The sequence below is a fragment of the Mustela nigripes genome, chromosome 9, assembly GCF_022355385.1.
Source record: "Mustela nigripes isolate SB6536 chromosome 9, MUSNIG.SB6536, whole genome shotgun sequence".
Taxonomy (NCBI): Eukaryota; Metazoa; Chordata; class Mammalia; order Carnivora; family Mustelidae; genus Mustela; species Mustela nigripes.
The window spans coordinates 84109873-84129004 of NC_081565.1; the positions used below are offsets into that span (position 1 = coordinate 84109873).

General features: G+C 49.6%; 1 protein-coding gene across 2 annotated transcripts in view; it reads left to right on the plus strand.

Annotated features, from left to right (window-relative positions):
- VLDLR (very low density lipoprotein receptor) overlaps positions 1-19132 on the plus strand; it is a 29971-nt gene that overhangs the window by 2254 nt on the left and 8585 nt on the right. The window contains exons 2-9 of one of the 2 annotated variants that reach the window (XM_059411939.1): positions 10341-10460; positions 13495-13617; positions 15217-15339; positions 17020-17391; positions 17492-17614; positions 17714-17836; positions 18294-18413; positions 18533-18658. In XM_059411939.1, the coding sequence (XP_059267922.1) occupies positions 10341-10460; positions 13495-13617; positions 15217-15339; positions 17020-17391; positions 17492-17614; positions 17714-17836; positions 18294-18413; positions 18533-18658 (1230 nt within the window). The remainder of the gene's footprint in view (positions 1-10340; positions 10461-13494; positions 13618-15216; positions 15340-17019; positions 17392-17491; positions 17615-17713; positions 17837-18293; positions 18414-18532; positions 18659-19132) is intronic. The other variant, XM_059411938.1, reaches the window with a different exon arrangement.

The following is a 19132-nucleotide window of genomic DNA, read 5'->3' on the forward strand; positions in this document are numbered from 1 at the left end:
AAAAGCCCACGCAAGACATACATTTTCAAAGGAAAGGGGGCACATCGTTTTTTCCACCAGATAGAATCTGGGATTGGCTGAAGAGGTACTGATCTTACGCCAACCCAGACTGACTCCTCTCTGAAGTTCAAAGCCCCAGGGTGTGTGAGTTGACCTTTTGGTCCTGGTTTTGTATACATCCCTTCTTCTCAACCACCTTCAACACCCCACCCCCCCACCCCACGCCAAATACACTCATGGTACTGGTCTAAAATACTCTAGGACAGGGCAGGAATGTTCTCAGATCCTGACCGAAAACTTCAACCAGGCTAACAAGAGAAGTTGAAATTCAGGAGTGGAGTTGCACTCCTGATTGCAAGTCCTTGGGAATTCTAGTACATTTCTAGTACATTTCCTCCAGCCTAAGGTAGTTAAGATTAGGATGTGGGGTACCACATATTCATTAAAGCCAGAGCCTAGAAGAACAAAGATTTTAGGAGGGCTGTTCAAAAATGGCTAGCAACGAGCAGAAGAGGAGACAGAAACTTCTCTGACTGTGGAGAAAGGTTCATGAAGCTAGTAGGACTAGCTAGCTTAACCCAGAGAAAAGAGAAAATAAACTTAACTCTCATCCCCTTGGAGCAAGGGAAACTGTGACAGTGATCCTAATCCTCATTCAACCATAGAACAAGCTTGGGAGGCAAGATTCTTTAAAGGAGGATCATCTGGCAAGTGACAGCTTCCTGAAGTCTGAGCCCCTCCCTCCCTCCCGTGAATGGGCCTGTTGCTCCCTTCACATGACATTTAGCTAGAATGTCCGTCCTGTGTTGTTTTGATTCTCGGCTTTTGCTGCTTGTGTCCCCAGATTCCTTGTGTGTGTATAAAGGCCAGGATCAGCCAGGCAGCCCAGTGTTGTGACTGTGCCGTGATCAATTGCATACTGAAGCACTTAGCATTTCTAGCAAGGTTAATTACGGCAGTCTCCATGCTTCAAAGCAGTGAGGTCCTGATTTAAGTGTTTCTGCCTTTCATAAAGTTGAATAACCATAAATTCTATTTCACTTGAGCAGTTTAACTACCATTTTAGAAGCAATGAAAAGTAGCTCCAAGCCCCTTCGATTCCAGAATTATCAACCTGGTGAGACTTCACAAGAACTCCCAGAGTAGAACATGGCCATAATCAAGGGAACAGGGAGCTCCCAGATATATGGTGTTGGGTTTCCATCCAAAGGCCGAAAGACTCGGAGCACAGCATACATGTACGGATAACTCATGTTAAATACCTAGACTGTTCTCTATTTCTTACAGAATGTGAATGATGCTGTCCTTTTTGGTAGAAGGACGGATGATCAAGGATAGGCAGTTACCTCTTTGACCTTCAGTCACAGTTAAATTTACTTTGGAAAGCTACCTTCCCATTCTATCCTACGAGAAATCAAATGCCTCCAAGGGCTATGATAAGGTCTGCAATGATGTTTATGATAAATGTACCTGCCTTAGGAGAGCCTCTCAGGGTGGGATGCTCTCCAGATGGTTAATTGATAGACTCAAAATTGCTTATTATGTTCCCTTCTCCTCTACGTCCACCTCAGAAGAATTCTTAGGGCACAACATGGACAGTACTTCCAAGACAAAGGAAGTACGGTGATGGGCGAGATGTACCTGTTGAGCAGAAGCAACCAGGGACAATTTTTTTGTGCCCAGCTAAAGAATTTTTAGCTAGCAGATTTGAGGACTGACAGCTTGTTAGCTTTCAGGCTCAGTTTGACTTACCTCTATCAGAATCCTGCTTGATAATTTCACTCTGCATTTTTCAGCTGGAATCTGTGTCTCTTTGCTAAGCTCTTCTGTTGGCTTAGCAATAAAAACTCTAAGTCTGGTTAATACCACCTGGTTAGACACACTAGCCATGCTGCAGGAACTAAAGCAGATGGCAGGTGATACCGTAAAGGTAGCGTACTTCTTCCTTCGTGTGATGTGTCCTAGGAAAGCTTGGGCCTGCTGGTTATTCAGGGGCTCTAAGTTAAGCAAGAACATGCATGCCTCCCAGGTGCCATGATATTAAGGACAGAGATTATGCAAAAAAAAAAAAAAAAAAAAGGTGGGGGGGGTCCTTAATGTTTGCTTGGAGAGCCTTTGATGACTTTAAATTTTAGAAATGCTCCAGAGCCGGTGGAGAAGGGGAAGGGTATGCACGCTCTTGCATTAAGAAGTAACTTCGGAGGCAGAAACTTTAAGTTGGGACCACCGGCCAGAGTGGTTGATCTTGCCACCAACTTGGGTTCTGGGTTGGCCCTACTGGCTAGGAGCCTTTATGTATATAGATGTGGTTTGGGGGACTGGAGGGGTGGGGCTTGCAATTTGCCAAGCAAGAGAGATGATAAAACCTTAGTTGATAGACAACATTTGCAAACTACTTCACGTGTTAGATCTCAGTTCTTTTCCCGCCAAACCCTGAGTTAACACAGTTCCTATTTTGTAGACTGCCCCTAATCTCTCCTTTTCCAAAGACGCCTTCCCAAGATCCGAGTTATTAACTGATCTGTAGGTTCACGAAATAGGTGGTAGGTTGATGCCGACATTCCTCATACTTCGGCTTCAAACACTTGACATCCATCTACGGAGCACCTACCCTGTGCCATTCAGCACCAGCAGGCATGGTGGTGGGTGTGGGCACAGTGACTAGGGAGTTGGTCCTTTCTTCCATGGCATTCGGTCTAGTGGGGAAGTCAAATCAGGAAATCAGTGCTCCAACTACAGCCTGGCGTAGAAGTTCTGGAGAGGAGTGGGCAGACCCAACACTGAAGCCTTAATCATAAAATCACAGAAGAGGCAGCAAAGATAGCAGTCGAAGGTTGCCGGAGTTCCCACCTGCTACCTCTGTTACACAATACGATGCTTCCCAGTTGTCACCAAGAACATAGACTCTAATGCGACAAAGCTAGATACTATTCCATCTCCTCAGATGACCTTACGAAAGTGATCGGATCTGAGCAGCAACAGGTTGTGGCCAACATTCCCAAAGAGCATGAAAGCATGTCCCAAGTGAAATCCAGTTCCCACATATCAAATTTATGACACCGCCAGTTAGCTGCCACTACTGTTCCCTGCGTCCCGGAAGCTCGGTCCTCACAGAAAAATGAGGCTGGCATGCCCACACTCACACACTTGCTCTGACAGAGAGATATGGGAAAGCACACGGGTTTTAAACGACCAAGTGCCATAAGGATAGTGCACTCCCGTGGGCACAGAGAACTGGACTCTGTAAAGCAGAGTCTTCCAGAGTATTCTAGTTGGTCAGACAACTGGTCACACGCTTCAGGTTCAGAAAAGCTGGAAAGAATGCTTCAGGAACAGTCTAAAATTCAAACCAGCTTTATTACTGAATTACTAAATCCGCTGAGCCATCCAGGAACACTCACGAGTGCCCAAAGACTCTTGAGACATCAGGAACCTAGTCCCAAGCTACAAAGATAAATTCTAGGCCCTTCCTTAGGGGGATCCCCATGTGTAGAAACAGAAGCATGCAGATAGGGCAAGCATCTCTGGACATGGCCACTGTGTGACCAGCGGGAAGAAGCCAGACCACACCTGGTGGGTCAAGAAACGACTGGAGGGCCTCCCTCAAGGGGAGACATGGGTGCCCACTCCAGTGGAGAAGTACACAGCAGGGACAGGAGCAAACAAGACCAAGCAAGAGTGAGCGCACAGGCCTGGGGATCCCTGGGTATACTCTGAGCAGATAGCTGGTGGGCACCAACTGGGAAAAGTTGGGGGAAGTCGGTGGGGAACTAGACTCAGCCCTGGGGCCAGACGTTGAGAAGCCTAGACGTGATCCCATCCTTGGCCCTTCAAGCCGTTCTAGGTTGCTTGAATTGCCATCTTGATATGGATAGAGAATGTGGCGGCCAGGAGGCAGAAGAACAGGAGACATTTAGGTCAAGTGAGGGATGTGAGCCTGGACAGGGCCAGGGCTTGGTGGCAAAATGCCAGGGGAGAAGAACCCAGGGTCTCTATGGGACCAAGGGTTTAGAGGAAGTGATACAGACCCTCAAGGATAGGGGCTTCTGGCAAAGACAAGACAGATTTTAGAAGAACCTCTTCACCATGCATACCTGTTAAGGCATCTAGATTTTACCTACCTAATGGGTACAGACGTTCCATCTCATACTGTCACCATAATGTCTATTGTGGCGATGGGCATGTGGCTTATGGCGCCAGAACTACATATTCCAACCCTGAAATTGACCCAGTCACTTCCATGGTGGGCTGGATCGTAGCCTCCTCACCTTTGGGCAGTGGTTTCAAAGTATGGTCGGAGGTCAGTACCATCTGGGAATACAGAAAGGCAAGCTTGGGCCCCACTCTGCTCCTGCTGAACCTGAAAATCTGGGAGGAAGGGCCCAGCACAGGTTCTAACAAGCCCTGTGGGGACTCAGGTACAAATGAGAACAGGAGCGCCCCCGACCCAGCACTAGCCGTCTACCACCCACAGGAACGAATAACTTGCCAATATGCTCCGACTTGACCAATGTTCCCTAGACTAGAAAGCCAAGCCCTGGCGACCTTCTAGGAAAAACCCTGCTGAGGACACTCGAATGGCTTTTTTTTTTTTTCCTTATGAAAATGGGGCAGGGAGGGAACACAGCCTTGTCTTTCAATAGTAAGACTGTGTTAGGATAGTATCATCTTGGCAGATGAAACTGCCTAATTCTGGATCGATTTAAACAGACTCTACTACCCAAATTACCAAAAGCAAAAGCGACAGAATATTCCAGCAGGAAGCTGTCCTGAGTTCGAGGTGCTCTAGGCTGCGTGCATGCTCCGTGCCGAGGCTTCTGGAGCCGGACTGCCCAGGGTTCAATTTTGCTTTCTGCACAGGCTGGTCTGGGGCAAGAGCTGCGCTACCCCTGTCCATACTCCTCTTTCCTGATACATAAAAGGGGGAAGAGTCGCGCTCAGCGCGTAGAAGTTAGAATTTAGGTGTGAATTGAAGTCTTAGAGGCGTGTTTGGCCAACAATTTTAAGAACGTGTTTACCCAGGGTTCTTAAGATCATCTCACCGATGTCCGTGGAGAAACTGACACGTGAACAGTAAGATTCACTTCTTTCAGTGAATCAGAAGGATGACCCCAAGGGTTGAACAGCTTCTAGCTGGTTCTTCCAAGGGTTGAACAGCTTCTAGCTGGTTCTTCCAAGTGCTTTAGAGGCTGACGGGAGGGCCAGAGCACAGCCTTCGTGCCTGACGGCAGGAGCCGTCTTCCTTCCTCCCTATCAACTCACTAACCTCTCCAGAGAGAAAACCACTCTGCTGACTCGCAGGTCTGCTTGTCCTAAAATGAGTTTTAGCCTATGAATAGAAAGACTGGCATGAAAGCAGCAGCAGTAGTGAGCCTCACTAAAAATAAATGCCCTTGGCGGCCCCGAAGTGGCGAACCAAGTGGACTGAAGAAATTCCTCTAGATAACAGCCTTGTGCTCCGGCAAGGAGAGGGAGAGCCATCCGACTCCTTGGGCCTGTGGCAGCCGGAGCCTCTCAGTGCAAGTTCAAGTTCAGGTCTGCGCCTGATACCCAGAACCTCCCTGTAGTCTGGGCAGCGGGGAGCCCTCTAGGGAAATGTGTGGCCCACGCTGAAGGCTGGGTGTTTACTAGAAGGTCTATGTAGTTCTCCACTGAAGCTTCCCTGTTGCTCTTCCCCGTTAACCCTTGCAGGGACAGTCAGACAGCAGCAGGCTGACTTCTCTATGCATGTAAACCCCCGAGTTTCTTGGAGCCGGTGACCTGCCAACATGGCTGGGTAGCAGCACTCACTCCTTAGGTAAGCAAGGCTCCTGGGACAAGGCACCTTGATGTCAAAAGTTTGCAGCATCGGATTCTCCCCGTGCGAGGGACAGAATTAGCAAGTGAGCCTCTGACACTCCTGGGCCTTCATTCATTACAAATGCCAAAAGTTGTGATGACGTACATAGGTGATGAGGTGCCAGCGACTTCCAAACCACCCCTCCACCAACCCAGAGGGGCAGGGATATTCGTTCTAAGTATTCGAGCTGAAAGAAAACCCAGGTGGAGGCCAACAGTTCGATTTCTCAAAGCAATAGAAAGAACACTTTCCAAATGCTTACACGAAACCCTAGTAGTGGAACAGAAAGCCTTCCTGGTGGAAACAGGCAAAACACACAGGGTTCCCCACAGTCACAGCCTTTCCTCCCCAACTTTAACCATACTTTTGGTGCTAAAGCATTCCTGTGAAACCCTGTGGCTTTGAGGAACCTGCTAAAAACCACCTTGTCCCCCAACTGTTCACCTTTCTGAGCAGATAGGTCTGGGGATACAGGCTGCCTAGAGCTTCTACTTCTAGGGTCATTTTTTGAGGCATTGGTGGTTTTAGTTTAGTCTAAGAATTAAAAGCACCGGGGCGGGGGTGGGGCAGGTGTCTGGGTGACCAGTCAGCTGAGCGTCCCACTCTTGGTTTCGGCCCAGGTCGTGATCTCAGGGTCATGAGATCAAGCCCCACGTCGGGCTTCAGGCTCAGTGCAGAGTCTGCTTAGAACTCTCTCCCCGGCCTCTCCCCCTGTCCCCCCACTCCTGCTCTCTCTCTAAAATAAGTAAGTCTTGGGGGGAAAAAATCCACAAAAGCACCTCAGGCGGAGATGATTTCAAGCTCAGCCTGTTCCCTTTATGAAAGGAGAATGCTGAACCCGAGACCTAACTGTCAGGGATGAAAATAGACTTTGGGTCCACAACCCTGTAATCCCCCCCAAAGCTCTGGAAACCCAAAGCTTCTTAACTTGTCGGGTGCTGTCGGTCCTCCTGGAGGCTCTGTGAAACGGCATTCCCAGTGAGCCCCCGAGGTGTGAGGGAGAATCTTCTTGAACCTTGGACAGAAGACAAACAGCCCTGCAGTCTGGCTGAGGTCCTAGTACCGGGGCAGGGTGGGGGCGGGGTGGGGGCGGGGGCTCTGGCCACTATGCAAGGTGGGGAGTTCAACCGAACCAGGAGCGCTTTCTGCCCAGGAGCAGTCTGTCATAACAGAGTACTGAGATAACAAGAAACTTGAGGCACAGCCGTCAGGCCTATCATCTTTACTCACTTCTCTTTAAAGAGAGGGTCCTTTAGAAAGGCAGCCGGCCAGACTTAGCCCCTGTGACCCACGCCCCGCTCATCTAGTCAAGGAGAAGCAACATGCAGTATCCTTCCCTTCTCCCGCGCACCGTTCTCCCTGGTAATGCAGAGCCCCGCGTGTGTCCTGGCGAAAACACAGCTTTAAGATAACTGGGCAGAAGGTTTAGGAAAATCGGGCCAAAGTGGCAGTATCTCAGATATGCAAAGGTAGAAATGAAACTCCTTTTTGTTTTACCGTATTGGAATAAACACCAAGAGCATGCTTGTCTCTCTGCCCTGAATCTCTTCAGTATTGACTTGGAAGCACTGCTTCTGGGATTTTAATATCATTTATTATTGCACACAATTAGTTTGCTACAACTAGGTTCAGAGACCCTCTTGGAGATGCTGGTGAGCTGAACGCCAGCCTTATTTTACCTGGGTGCCTGTATTTGATCGCAGGCTGGCTTGAGTGTCTAGGAATATCTGTAGCTTCTGAAGTCAATTTTAAGATCTTCAGTGCCTAACCCTGAAGGGGAAAACCATCATTTGACACCTAGTTTTACACCCCTGTTGAAGCCTGATTATATGCCTACCTTTTTTTTTTTTTTAAGATTTTATTTATTTATTTGACAGACAGAGATCACAGATAGGCAGAGAGGCAGGCAGAGAGAGAGGAGGAAGCAGGCTCCCTGCTGAGCAGAGAGCCCAGTGCAGGGCTTGATCCCAGCACTCTGAGATCATGACCTGAGCTGAAGGCAGAGGCTTAACTCACAGAGCCACCCAGGTGCCCCTGTGCCTACCTTTTTGAGTGTGTTGATATCAGTGTCTGAATTTTTGTCTCTTTTTCACTGAGCAAACTTTGGTACTGAAAACCTTTAAAAATAATTCAGGGCCAAAGATGTAGTGAAAAGAAGGGCCACGTGCACCCCAATGATCATGGCAGCAATGGCCACAGTTGCCAAACCGTGGAAGAGAGTAGCGATGCCCTTCAACAGATGAGTGGATAAGGAAGATGGGGTCCATATACACGATGGACTATTAGGCCTCCATCAGAAAGGAGGAATACCCAACTTTTGAGTCAACGTGGATGGGCTTAGAGGAGATGATGCTGAGTGAAGTAAGTCAAGCAGAGAGAGTCCAGTATTATATGGTTTCACTTATATGTGGAACATAAGGAATAGCACAGAGGACATTAGGAGAAGGAAGGAAAAAGTGAATTGGGGGAAATCAGAAGCGGAAATGAACCATGAGAGACTATGGACTCCGGGAAACAAACTGAGGGTTTCAGAGGGGAGGGAGGTGGGGGAGGGGTGAGCCCGGTGATGTGTATTAAGGAGGGCACGGGTTGCATGGAGCCCTGGGTGTTACACGCAGACAACGAATCATGGAGCCCTGCATCAAAAACTGATGATGTACTGATGATGGTGACTAACCTAACACAGTAAAAAAAAAAAAAAAAATCCGGAGCCTCCTAACCGCAGCCTGACTGTTCTCTCCAACTAGATTTCCATTGATGTTGTCCGACGACAAGTCGCACACTTGCTTCCTTTTACATGAAGTGCTCTAAGTAGGTTCTTAGCACAGCCCTCAAAGGTCGGGGGACAGAGAAATGAAGCCGGGGCCCTGTGCAGCTCGCCCCAGCACAGAGAACACGGACAAGCTCTTGGGATTACAGTGATGGGTGGGGAGAGGTAGCCGCTTCTCCTATTCAGTTGAACAGGATTAAAGCCAGCCGCTGACATTTCCTGCCAACCTCTACCCTCCTCAATCCCTAATATCTTAATCCCAGTAAGATACTTGTGGAACGAACAGATGGTATGAAACAGAGGTAAGAAATGCCACCGAAATCTACTACTTTCTATCTGGGTCCCAGCTTCACTGGACTCCTAGGAGCAGAGTGGCGCACACGGTTTACGAAAACACTGCGTTCCCGAGAATACCACCACCCCCGTATGGCAACCCTGACTTGGACGGCATTCTCATCTCCCTGGGAGTTAGCCACAAAGCACAGGCTGCCCCCAGAGAGCCGGGAGTAGCTGACAGTCGGGAGGCCAACGGGAGTGTTGTGTGCCCAGCACAAGAGTTCCAGCCCGTGCTTGTCACCGGCGCGTCTTTTCTTAAACCAGCTGCTGATGCCGGGAGACGGCAGGAAGTCGGAAGGCTTTCTGCTGGGAAGGACTCCCTCTGTCATCTGCAGGAGCTCTGGGGCACCCGAATAGTTGCAGTCTATGTCTGTGAAGCAGCTAGACCCTTGCCTTGTCGCTCAAAGAAATCACCCCCTCCAGACGGGCCCACGTCTGGATGGGAAACACCCGAACGGTAGCTGTCCCGTGACAGGCAAGGACAAAAAACAAAACTACATGCTCCACTTACAAGGATTCATTCATGCCACCCTGTGAATGAAACATCCACACGTCGAGCACAGGAACGCAGAGAGTTGGAGGAACAGAATCCGGTCTGGGGCTCTCCCGTGCTTTCGTTCCCTTCCGTCGCTAAGAAGGACCTCCCTTGACCTCTCAACTGTCCCTTCTTGATTTTTATCCCCAAGGCGTTTTGTAAGCATATCTTTTTCTAATTAGACCTCAAATTTGAAGACAAGGAGCCAAGCATTTTACCTCTGTTCTGCCCCCTCCTTGTGGCCTCTTGTAAATCTCCCTCAGTTTGCCTGTAATGGGAACATTATCCATGAATGGTATAGAATGTGGCCAAGAAATGCTATGAAAGGATTCAGATTTGGCTGTATTCGAGCTACACTCGTGAGTTCAACCAATGAGGAAATGACACCCCGGGTAGGGGAGTCCCACCCAACTCCCCACGGCCTCTGGGCCATTGAGGTTCCTTCTCTCTTGGTCTGGCTCCATTGGCCCAGAATCACTACTCCAGCCACCACGTGCAGTTTTCAGGAGTCAGAAAGGAAGGAAGGAAAATGGGCCCCCATCCCTTTGACAATATTTCCCAGAAGGTCTATCTTACCATTCCTACTTATATTCCACTAGCCAGACCTTAGCCTCATGCCTGATTCCAAGAGAGGCTGGGAAATCTAGTCTTCTCCAGATGGCGTTTGCCCCACTAAGAACTCAATAACCGTCCATCACTGCCCCTGTGCCTGCCCAGCCCTGGTGACTAGAATGTTCTACCCTGCTGAGTCTGCAGCGGTCCCTCCAAGAGGGACCGTATCCACGGGTTTTGGGTAACTTGCATCTCTAACTTTCCACGCTTGCATCCCAGCTTAGCTAAGTGCTCCCTCTTGATTTTAGGAAGAAAAGCCAAATGTGAACCCTCCCAATTCCAGTGCACAAACGGCCGCTGTATTACGTTGCTGTGGAAATGCGACGGAGACGAAGACTGCGCTGACGGCAGTGATGAAAAGAACTGTGGTGAGTAAGGAGCCCGACTGTCCTGGGCCACCTCACGAGGGTGCGCGCACGTCACGGAACGTGATGCTCTTATCTTAGCTTCTCAAATGGATCACGATTCTGAAAATAAGGGGCCGTTCGTAAGAACTGCCATGAACCCCAGGGTCCCAAGAGTCTATACATCCTGGTCTAGAGCAGTCTGGTTCAGTGTTTGACACGGGACTACCAGCCTGAGCACGGAATGTTGACGATCGAGCGCAGGTCCTTGGAAATGGCAGGACCTGGTTTATCGTAGGTCAGGCAGACGTTCAGTATGGGAAGCTAGGATAGGGATAGGACGACGAGAAGTAGAGACAGAAGCTTACTTAGAACAGACTTTCTATTTTTATAATTCTCAAATAGCCCTGACTCCCCCCCACCCCCCGCCAAAAGAAAGCATCTATTGTAGGCAGAGACTTTTTAAGTCATGAATAGTAAGAAATCCCCTTGGGTTTCAGCAGGTTCCTAAACTCCTGACATAGAAACTCCAGGCCAGGGCAGATCACAGATCAGATAAGGATTTTTAAAAAGCCTCTGCCTACAACAGATGCTAATTCTAAAGCTTTTAGGCAGGGCGGAAGACAATGTTTCCCCAAGAGAACTGGAGTAGACCCTCATGCCCACTGGTACGCACATACCCACACTGATCATAGATCATGGTGAGACATGCCTCACGTTGAGCCACAACAGCTGACAGCTACATGTCAACATGGCCTTTAGGTTACCTTGAACACATGCTGAAGGTGATTTTTTATCCTTTGGTTCTATGGTGTAAAAATCCTGAAACAAGACTGTATGGATGTCGGTGACAACATGGTCATTTGCCTTCTAAAGGACGTTATATAAAGATGTCCACTCTATAAACTAGAAATACAGAAGAAAAATAGAAGGTAATGCAGGGAGCTTCAGGTGCCATCTCGTTGTGTCCTCCCCTGCTTCTTCATGCGTCATTACAAATATGGCGGCACTAAGGCATCACGGCACTTGTCTCATGCGGAGCAACAACATGGGAAAACCCATTGTTCTTAGAGAGTAATTATTCTCATGTTTCAGAAGCCTGCTTTGGCCACTGACTACCTTAGTAGCAGCTAACCTGGGTCATCTTAGGGATCACCGCTGGCTCTTCCTAAAATAGTCTCCACATAAATAACTTCTACACACATGACAGGAGGGTTTGGAAGAGGTAAGAGGATAAATAGATGTACTCGAAATCCCATAAAATGGGAAAAATTAAATATGTCGTTGGCCAGCACCGGTCTCTGCCTCCTGGGTATGCAGGTAGAGAAGGAGAGAGGGAACGTTGCTCAGGGAAGCTCTGCATGTTTATTTTGAGATGTTCCTCCCTGGAAGGGAAAAGGGGGCCCAGTTGCTTAAAACGTATATAAAACCGCTTAGTATTTTTCCTGTCCGCTGTCTCGATATTGAACTGGGCTATAGTTTCAGTAGAGCTGTTTCTTTCAGGCATGTCAACCAGCATTTTTAGTCAACTGCCGCTTGGAATCCACAAGTCATGTGTTCCCATCAGCACCCCCCTGCCCAACTCAAATCTGTTAGAAGCGAGAGGCTCACCGGATTAATGAGTAACGTAGACCCTCTGAGCCGGTAACTGGTAGACCTCTTCCCCTGTGACACACCTACGTTTCTATCCATCTCTTAAGGCCCAATTCAAACAGCCTTTCTTGAACCTTCCAGTCTGTGTTCAGAACAGAGAGGGAGGATCTCTGGCAAGTTTCTATCCCTGTTTATCATTAGCATTAGCACTTGGTAGGACAGCCGTCTTGCCTACTCCTGTAACATCTTATACATCCTCAAACCACGTGGTCTCTTTACAATGACTCCCCCCATCCTCTTCCAAGGACCACCACAGGCTGAACTGCCGCAAACTAGCTCCGCAGACGCTCCCGCACCTTCCGACAGGCTCAGGGGTGTGCGAGTCTAGATGTCGCTTTCACCATTAATACTGGGGTTTGAGCGTTTCCGTGATTTTTAGAAACAGGTGTGAATCTAAGAGCTAAGGTGGCCTTTCTTGTTTCCTTGGCTACACATTTCATGGGGAAGAAGTATCCCTTTTGGATCATCAGGATTTGTCACCACGTCTTTCGAGTTGTCAGAATGGGCTATAATCACTCTATTTCCTTGTTGCGCTGTGTCTGAGGCGAGGGAGAGGGGGGTTTCCCTCTGCAAGCTGTCCCTAGCTCAGACCCCAGACTTGAAGCAATCCCTTTCTAGTTCTTAGCGAACTGTCAGCTTTTAGCTGATTTACCATTATAGAATATTCATTAGGGAAGAAGAGTGAAAACTGGAAATTTAGGCACGTGAGCAAGGAAGAATGCAGCTTGGGAAGGAGAAGCCTAGAACACCCTATGTGGCTGCTTACGGAGACCCTCCCTGCCGTCTCTGACTACTTGGTGGGCAAGTGACCAAGCCACCCAGTTGGTTTAGGAGAGTCCAGATTTATGCCTGTCTTCCTGGCATACTTCTCAGTGTCCCCACTCTGCTGATTGTCCCATTTTTGGACAAGTTGCATGGTCACCAGAATCACAGGAGAAAAGGCCTGCCCTTGTTGGAATTAGTAGCACAATGGATACCTTTCTCAGGTGATTTGTCACTCTAGCCCTCATGGGGGGACGCTGGCAGCCCCCACAGCATCTTCTGTGACTTTTAGCTGATGTTAGTCCAACTCTTGGATTCTAAATGTGACATCGTTTATACCCGGGCTTAAACATTCTCCCTGGGTTGTAAGGTAAGGAGCAACCCCTGTCTTACCATGACTTCCATATCCCCCAACTCTCTCAAATGACCATCTTGCTCCTCTGGAGAAAAACACAAAAACCAAAAAAAAAAAAAAAAAAAAAAAAAAAGATTTTTCTAGTGTTTGCCTGGATATTGGCAGTTTAGCACTAGCAGGCTCCATTCTGTTGTTGGAGTAAAAGGTGTCAACAGGCAGTTTCACCCCCAGCGGGAATATCAGCCCTTGGGTGCCTATGACTTTAACCCCGCCGATCAACTTTTATAGTGAAGAAGACGTGTGCCGAGTCAGACTTTGTGTGCAACAATGGCCAGTGCGTCCCCAGCCGGTGGCAGTGTGACGGGGATCCCGACTGTGAAGACGGCTCCGATGAAAACCCAGAACAGTGCCGTGAGTGATTTGCTTTGGACCATAACTCTCCCAGGCTGTTTCGTGTTTTGTAGCTCTAAGTCTTATTTCATCCAAAACTTGGTTGTAATTTCCCTTGGCCTGCCTTGATGTGTGGGCCAGTGGACTCCAAGGTCAGTCAAGTCATTAACAAGTTGACGAGTGTCTATTAAAGGATATTGTCCCTAGTCTAACAAGACTGACATTCTCTTGGGTAGCTTTGCTATTGAATGTTGAAGACCGAAGCCAGCCGATTTGATTAAGAACTCCTTGACTAGGTGCATAGATTTCAAATATTTGGTAATCATGACTCCAAGCAGATGGTACTCTGGTCCTGGAAGCTAAGTTGAGGTAGGAGGTTCCCCACTTTGGGCCCAGGATAAGCTTTTAGATGTATAGCTTATGTTATATATAACATATAACAGTATATGTTATATTAACATATGTGCGTTATATATTACATATATGTTATAACATATATGTTGTACATACACATATAACATATAACATTATATGCTATATATAGCATAAGCTGTACATCATACACATACATATATGCATGTGTATATATGTACATATATATGTACACACATATGTATACACACATATATGTTTATACACACACACACAGAGACATATATATATATAGTCCATTACTGAAGGGGTAAGGTGGCTAGAAATAGGGTGACATCGTGATTTTTTAACAAACCTCTTACCTCAGGTTATCAAAGTAGGGTAAAGCTTACAGCTTATTCTTAAATAAGAAAAATGTCATAGGTATGACACTGTGTATCTGTGTTCTTAGGCAGATAGCCAGGAAAAGGTCTGTGACATCACAGGGGATGAGGATTTGGGACAGGTAAATTAGGATCCTTTGAATGTCATGGTGAAGAAAGTCTTGGAATTCACTTCGAAGCAGCCGAGAGCTGTTGAAACACGAAAAGTGCCCATCTCCTGGGAAGCAGGTTTGGGTATGGAGTAAGGGTGACAAAACTCAGTGGAGCAGAAAAGAAGATAAATGCATCAATTTCAGTTTTCGAGGCAAGGAGTCAGGGGAGCGATAAGAACATTGGTCACGGCAGGTCAGATCCCCTCCAGGAAAGTGTGGTTGCCCAGAAACACGGCCCTGAGTTTTAGCTGAGGGTGACCCAGTGAGGTCAGGAACTAGGAGGAGGTCCCTGTTTTGGCAAAGCTCCTGTAGGTCATGAAGAACCTTTAAAGGAATCCAGTCAGGAGGCTCCCCAGGTGTTAGGTCATCTAGCCTTTTGGGAAGTGGCCATTAGGTGACCTTATGTGGTATCTGACAGATCACAAACAAACAAAAAAAGGTCAAGGAGCAGGCCGGCCAATAAACCTAACTGTGCCAAATAAAACGGAAGCCAGAGCTGAGCACGCCACGGAACCTTGAAGGAGGAACGCGGTTGAGGCTCTCCGGGGTCCCGCCGGGCGACACCGGCTGGCGTGGCTTCCACTAGTAGGTCGCATCTCACCCCTTCGCCAGGCCACCGAGGGACAGGTGTGAGCCCGGGCAGGCAGCGCGGGACCAGCTGTGTGGCACGGAGGCGTGGGGGAGGCTCTTTTGAGACTGTATATCATCAACAGATATGAGAACATGCCGCATAAATGAAATCAGCTGTGGCGCCCGGTCCACTCAGTGTGTCCCCGTGTCCTGGCGGTGTGATGGTGAAAATGATTGTGACAGTGGCGAAGATGAAGAGAACTGTGGTAAGAAGACTGCTGTCGAGTGGCTTATCCCCGAGACCCTTTTGCTCAAAGAGAAGGGTGGGCAGGGGGAGACGCTCCCTCGAGTGTGAAGATGCGGTTCCGGTGACTCGCTTTTCAGTGACTTCGCTGTGCGCTCAGCTGCTTGGCCTTCGTTACTGCCCTAAAACTCTGGCAGGAGTCCCCCGGTGACTGGCCACTGCTTGCTCTGGTGTTCCTCCTAGGCAGATAGACGGGAGACGGTAAGTCGTTCAGGGCACTGCCACCCAGAATAGGTCAGTGAAGCCACAGCGGTGTGGCGTCTGTGTCTATTAGGACAGGGGGACCCGGGCCTTCCTCACGTGGGCTCAGCACAGCCGGAAGGGGACTAGGGCCACAAGCTCACGCCGAGGTCTCAAGTGGGTCTGCTTCTTGGAATACATGACCTGAGTAGCCTACGAGGAACTTGGGCTTGCCTCCAAGCTAGATTCTCTTTGAGCCTTTCCAAAGGTTTACCTGGCCCAGAAGCGTTAGCTCTCATCTTGCCAGCGGAGACCCAGAGAAAACCCTGCCCAGCCGATGGTCCTTGATTGGTCTCTTCTTATAGTTCCTGCCTGTAAATACGAGCTCTGTTTCACAGGCTTTCATGTTTCTGTTCCTGGGAAATGTGTAATAAAGTGCCGTGCGTTCCAGGCAAGGCCCTGGGAATTATCTGGGTTGAACAAACATTGCTGTGAGCACTCTTTCAAGCTACCGCCCTTTTATAGGGCTCCCAGAGCGACAGCTCCCAGGGCTGACAAGCACAGGCCTCCCACGGCCGCAGAGTACTAGTGAGCTGACCATGCTTGTACTCCAAACACCAGTCTCGTGTGGAGAAGTCGACTTCCGACGTCAGTACCACTGCACCTAGTCCAATGAGTTTCGGTTCAATCCCAGAATTGAGCTTCATGTATTGGTAAGCCCCAGAGCTGCCAAGTATCTCCCTCCTAAAACTAGACTTTGCTTCCCAAGAGAGTCGTGGTCTCTCCCCGAATTACCAGCAAATTGTGACCTTGATTCATTCGGCAGGAATTTGAGTCCAAGTACAAACTGGCTAGTCGGCCTGGTTTATCATCATTTAGCGGATTGGGCGGTGAGGACAGAGATAGATTCCAGCCCAAGCAGTGACTTTCTAACACTTGAAAATATTTAAGATCTGTTATTCCTGATCCTGGTTTGAGGGACCAACAGAGAAGGAACCACGTATGGTAGCAGAACACAATGGCTGGTGTGCGTTAATCGTGTCCTAATGCTTCTAATGAGTCCACACTTGCCTGCATGTCCCATACGTGGTGTTCTCAGCGGATAACCTGGACGGACGAGCTGTCTGTCCATTTAGAGGTCGCTCGGTCTTTGCCATTGCCATGGCCAATCGCTATCCCTTTAGGAATCTGTTGTGGTTCTCACTTCAAATGAACTTCTAAGCCTTCAGCTGTTCTCTTGGTCCTTTCTTCCCCTTCTTACTTGAGAGCCCCTGCATCTTGTGCATACCGAGACTGCACGCGAGTACCCCAGGAACTCGGATGCCACCTTAGCTTTTAAGTGAAGCTGGGAGGGCCGGCCAGGGGGCGCGATGAGACCCCGCGCACTGCGCCGTGCGGCGAGGCTCGGGAAGCCGGGACCAGTCCCGCGCGCTCAGCGGGCTCTGCCCTCTCCGCGCTGCAGGCAACATCACGTGCAGCCCCGACGAGTTCACCTGCTCCAGCGGCCGCTGCATCTCCAGGAATTTCGTCTGCAACGGCCAGGACGACTGCAGCGACGGCAGCGACGAGCAGGCGTGCGCGCCCCCGACGTGCGGCGCGCACGAGTTCCGGTGCGGCACCTCGGCCTGCATCCCCCGCAGCTGGCTGTGCGACGACGACGCCGACTGCTCCGACCAGTCCGACGAGTCGCTGGAGCAGTGCGGCCGCCAGCCCGTGATGCACGCCAAGTGCCCGGCCAGCGAGACCCAGTGCGGCTCCGGCGAGTGCATCCACAAGAAGTGGCGCTGCGACGGGGACCCCGACTGCAAAGACGGCAGTGACGAGGTCAACTGTCGTAAGTAGTCTTCTCAGCGGTCCGCTCCGTGCCTGCTGCGGGGGGTCCGCCGGGACCGTGCGGCTGACCCTCCTGCTTCCTCCCCCCGCGCCCACCGCAGCTTCGCGCACCTGCCGCCCGGACCAGTTCGAGTGCGAGGACGGTAGCTGCATCCACGGCAGCCGGCAGTGCAACGGCATCCGGGACTGCGTAGACGGCTCGGACGAGGTCAACTGCAAAAACGGTGAGGGGCTCCTCCTGGGGCAGGGGGGCGGGGGGGAGTCAGAGGACTGCTGGGGCAGCCCCACCAACGGACTCTTCGCTTCTGTGTTTCTCGTTGTAGTCAATCAGTGCTTGGGCCCCGGCAAGTTCAAGTGCAGAAGTGGGGAGTGCATAGATATCAGTCAAGTATGTAACCAGGAGCAGGACTGCAGGGACTGGAGTGACGAACCCCTGAAAGAATGTCGTAAGTGGAGGGCTTGCCTGGGCACCCAGCGGGGAAGGTTCACCGCATCGCCCCTAGCTAATGCCGTGCGGACCTCGCGCAGGGCCTGGCACACCCCTTCTAAGGAACCGAGTTCCGTGGTTGGGCTTCAGAGTGGCGCTGTTATGCCTTCAAAGTTGAAGCAGTCACAAGCTCCCTTCGTAGCGTCACCTCCTTAAAGATAACTGATCAGCTGTAGGACACTGGACTCCTACGACTCAGCCAGCTGGTAACCTGCCAAGCAGACCGGGTTTACTCTCCCCCTCAAACACTCCGAGATGCGTATCTTAAAAGCAAATTGTTAGACCTTAGGAAAGTCACGGGTTTGACCGGACTATCTAGATAAGTTATTGCAAAAAGCCCAGAGTTTAAATGTTAACAGGGGCAAAAATCGATTTAAAATATGGTACGGGGTAACTCTGGTCCCTTTTTCTCCCAGATGTAAACGAATGCTTGGTTAATAATGGCGGCTGTTCTCACATCTGCAAAGACCTCGTGATAGGCTACGAATGTGATTGCGCTGCTGGGTTTGAACTGATAGATAAGAAAATCTGCGGAGGTGAGTCCGGAAGGGAGCCTCAGCCCTGGGTGGGGGGCGTTGGGGGAGAAGCCTGGAAAAGACGGTATCTTGCTGTAGGTCATCTAGGCACAAAAGACTAATCCTAATTTCCCTCCTAGATATTGATGAATGCCAAAACCCGGGAATCTGCAGCCAGATTTGCATCAACTTAAAAGGCGGTTACAAGTGTGAATGTAGTCGGGGCTATCAGATGGACCTTGCCACTGGCGTGTGCAAGGCAGTAGGTAAGTGGACTTGGACTGGTGTTGCTCTGGTCCCTTTAGGAGTAAGCGCTTACGAAGCATACGGTCACTGACCCCAAGAGTCAGCTCAATTACAGAATTAAAATAGTACAGCTCCCCCTGACTTCGGATGGGGTCAGAACCCAATAAACCCATGGTAAGTTGAAAATATCCCAAGTCAAAAATGTATTCAATATACCCAACCTACCAAATACCACGGTTTAGTCAATACACTCAGAACTCTTACATCAGCTTCTAGCTGGGCAATGTCATCTAACACAAAGCCCAGGAAGTATGGAATGTCTCATGTCACTTACCGAGTACCACACTGAAAGGGAGAAGCGGAACGGCTGTATGGGTACCGATGCGTGTCAGCACATCGGGACTCACGTCTCCGTGATCGTGGGGGCTGCAGGGAGTTTCGGCTCTCTGCTACCGCCCAGCATCATGAGAGAAGATCACAAGAGAGGATGGTAG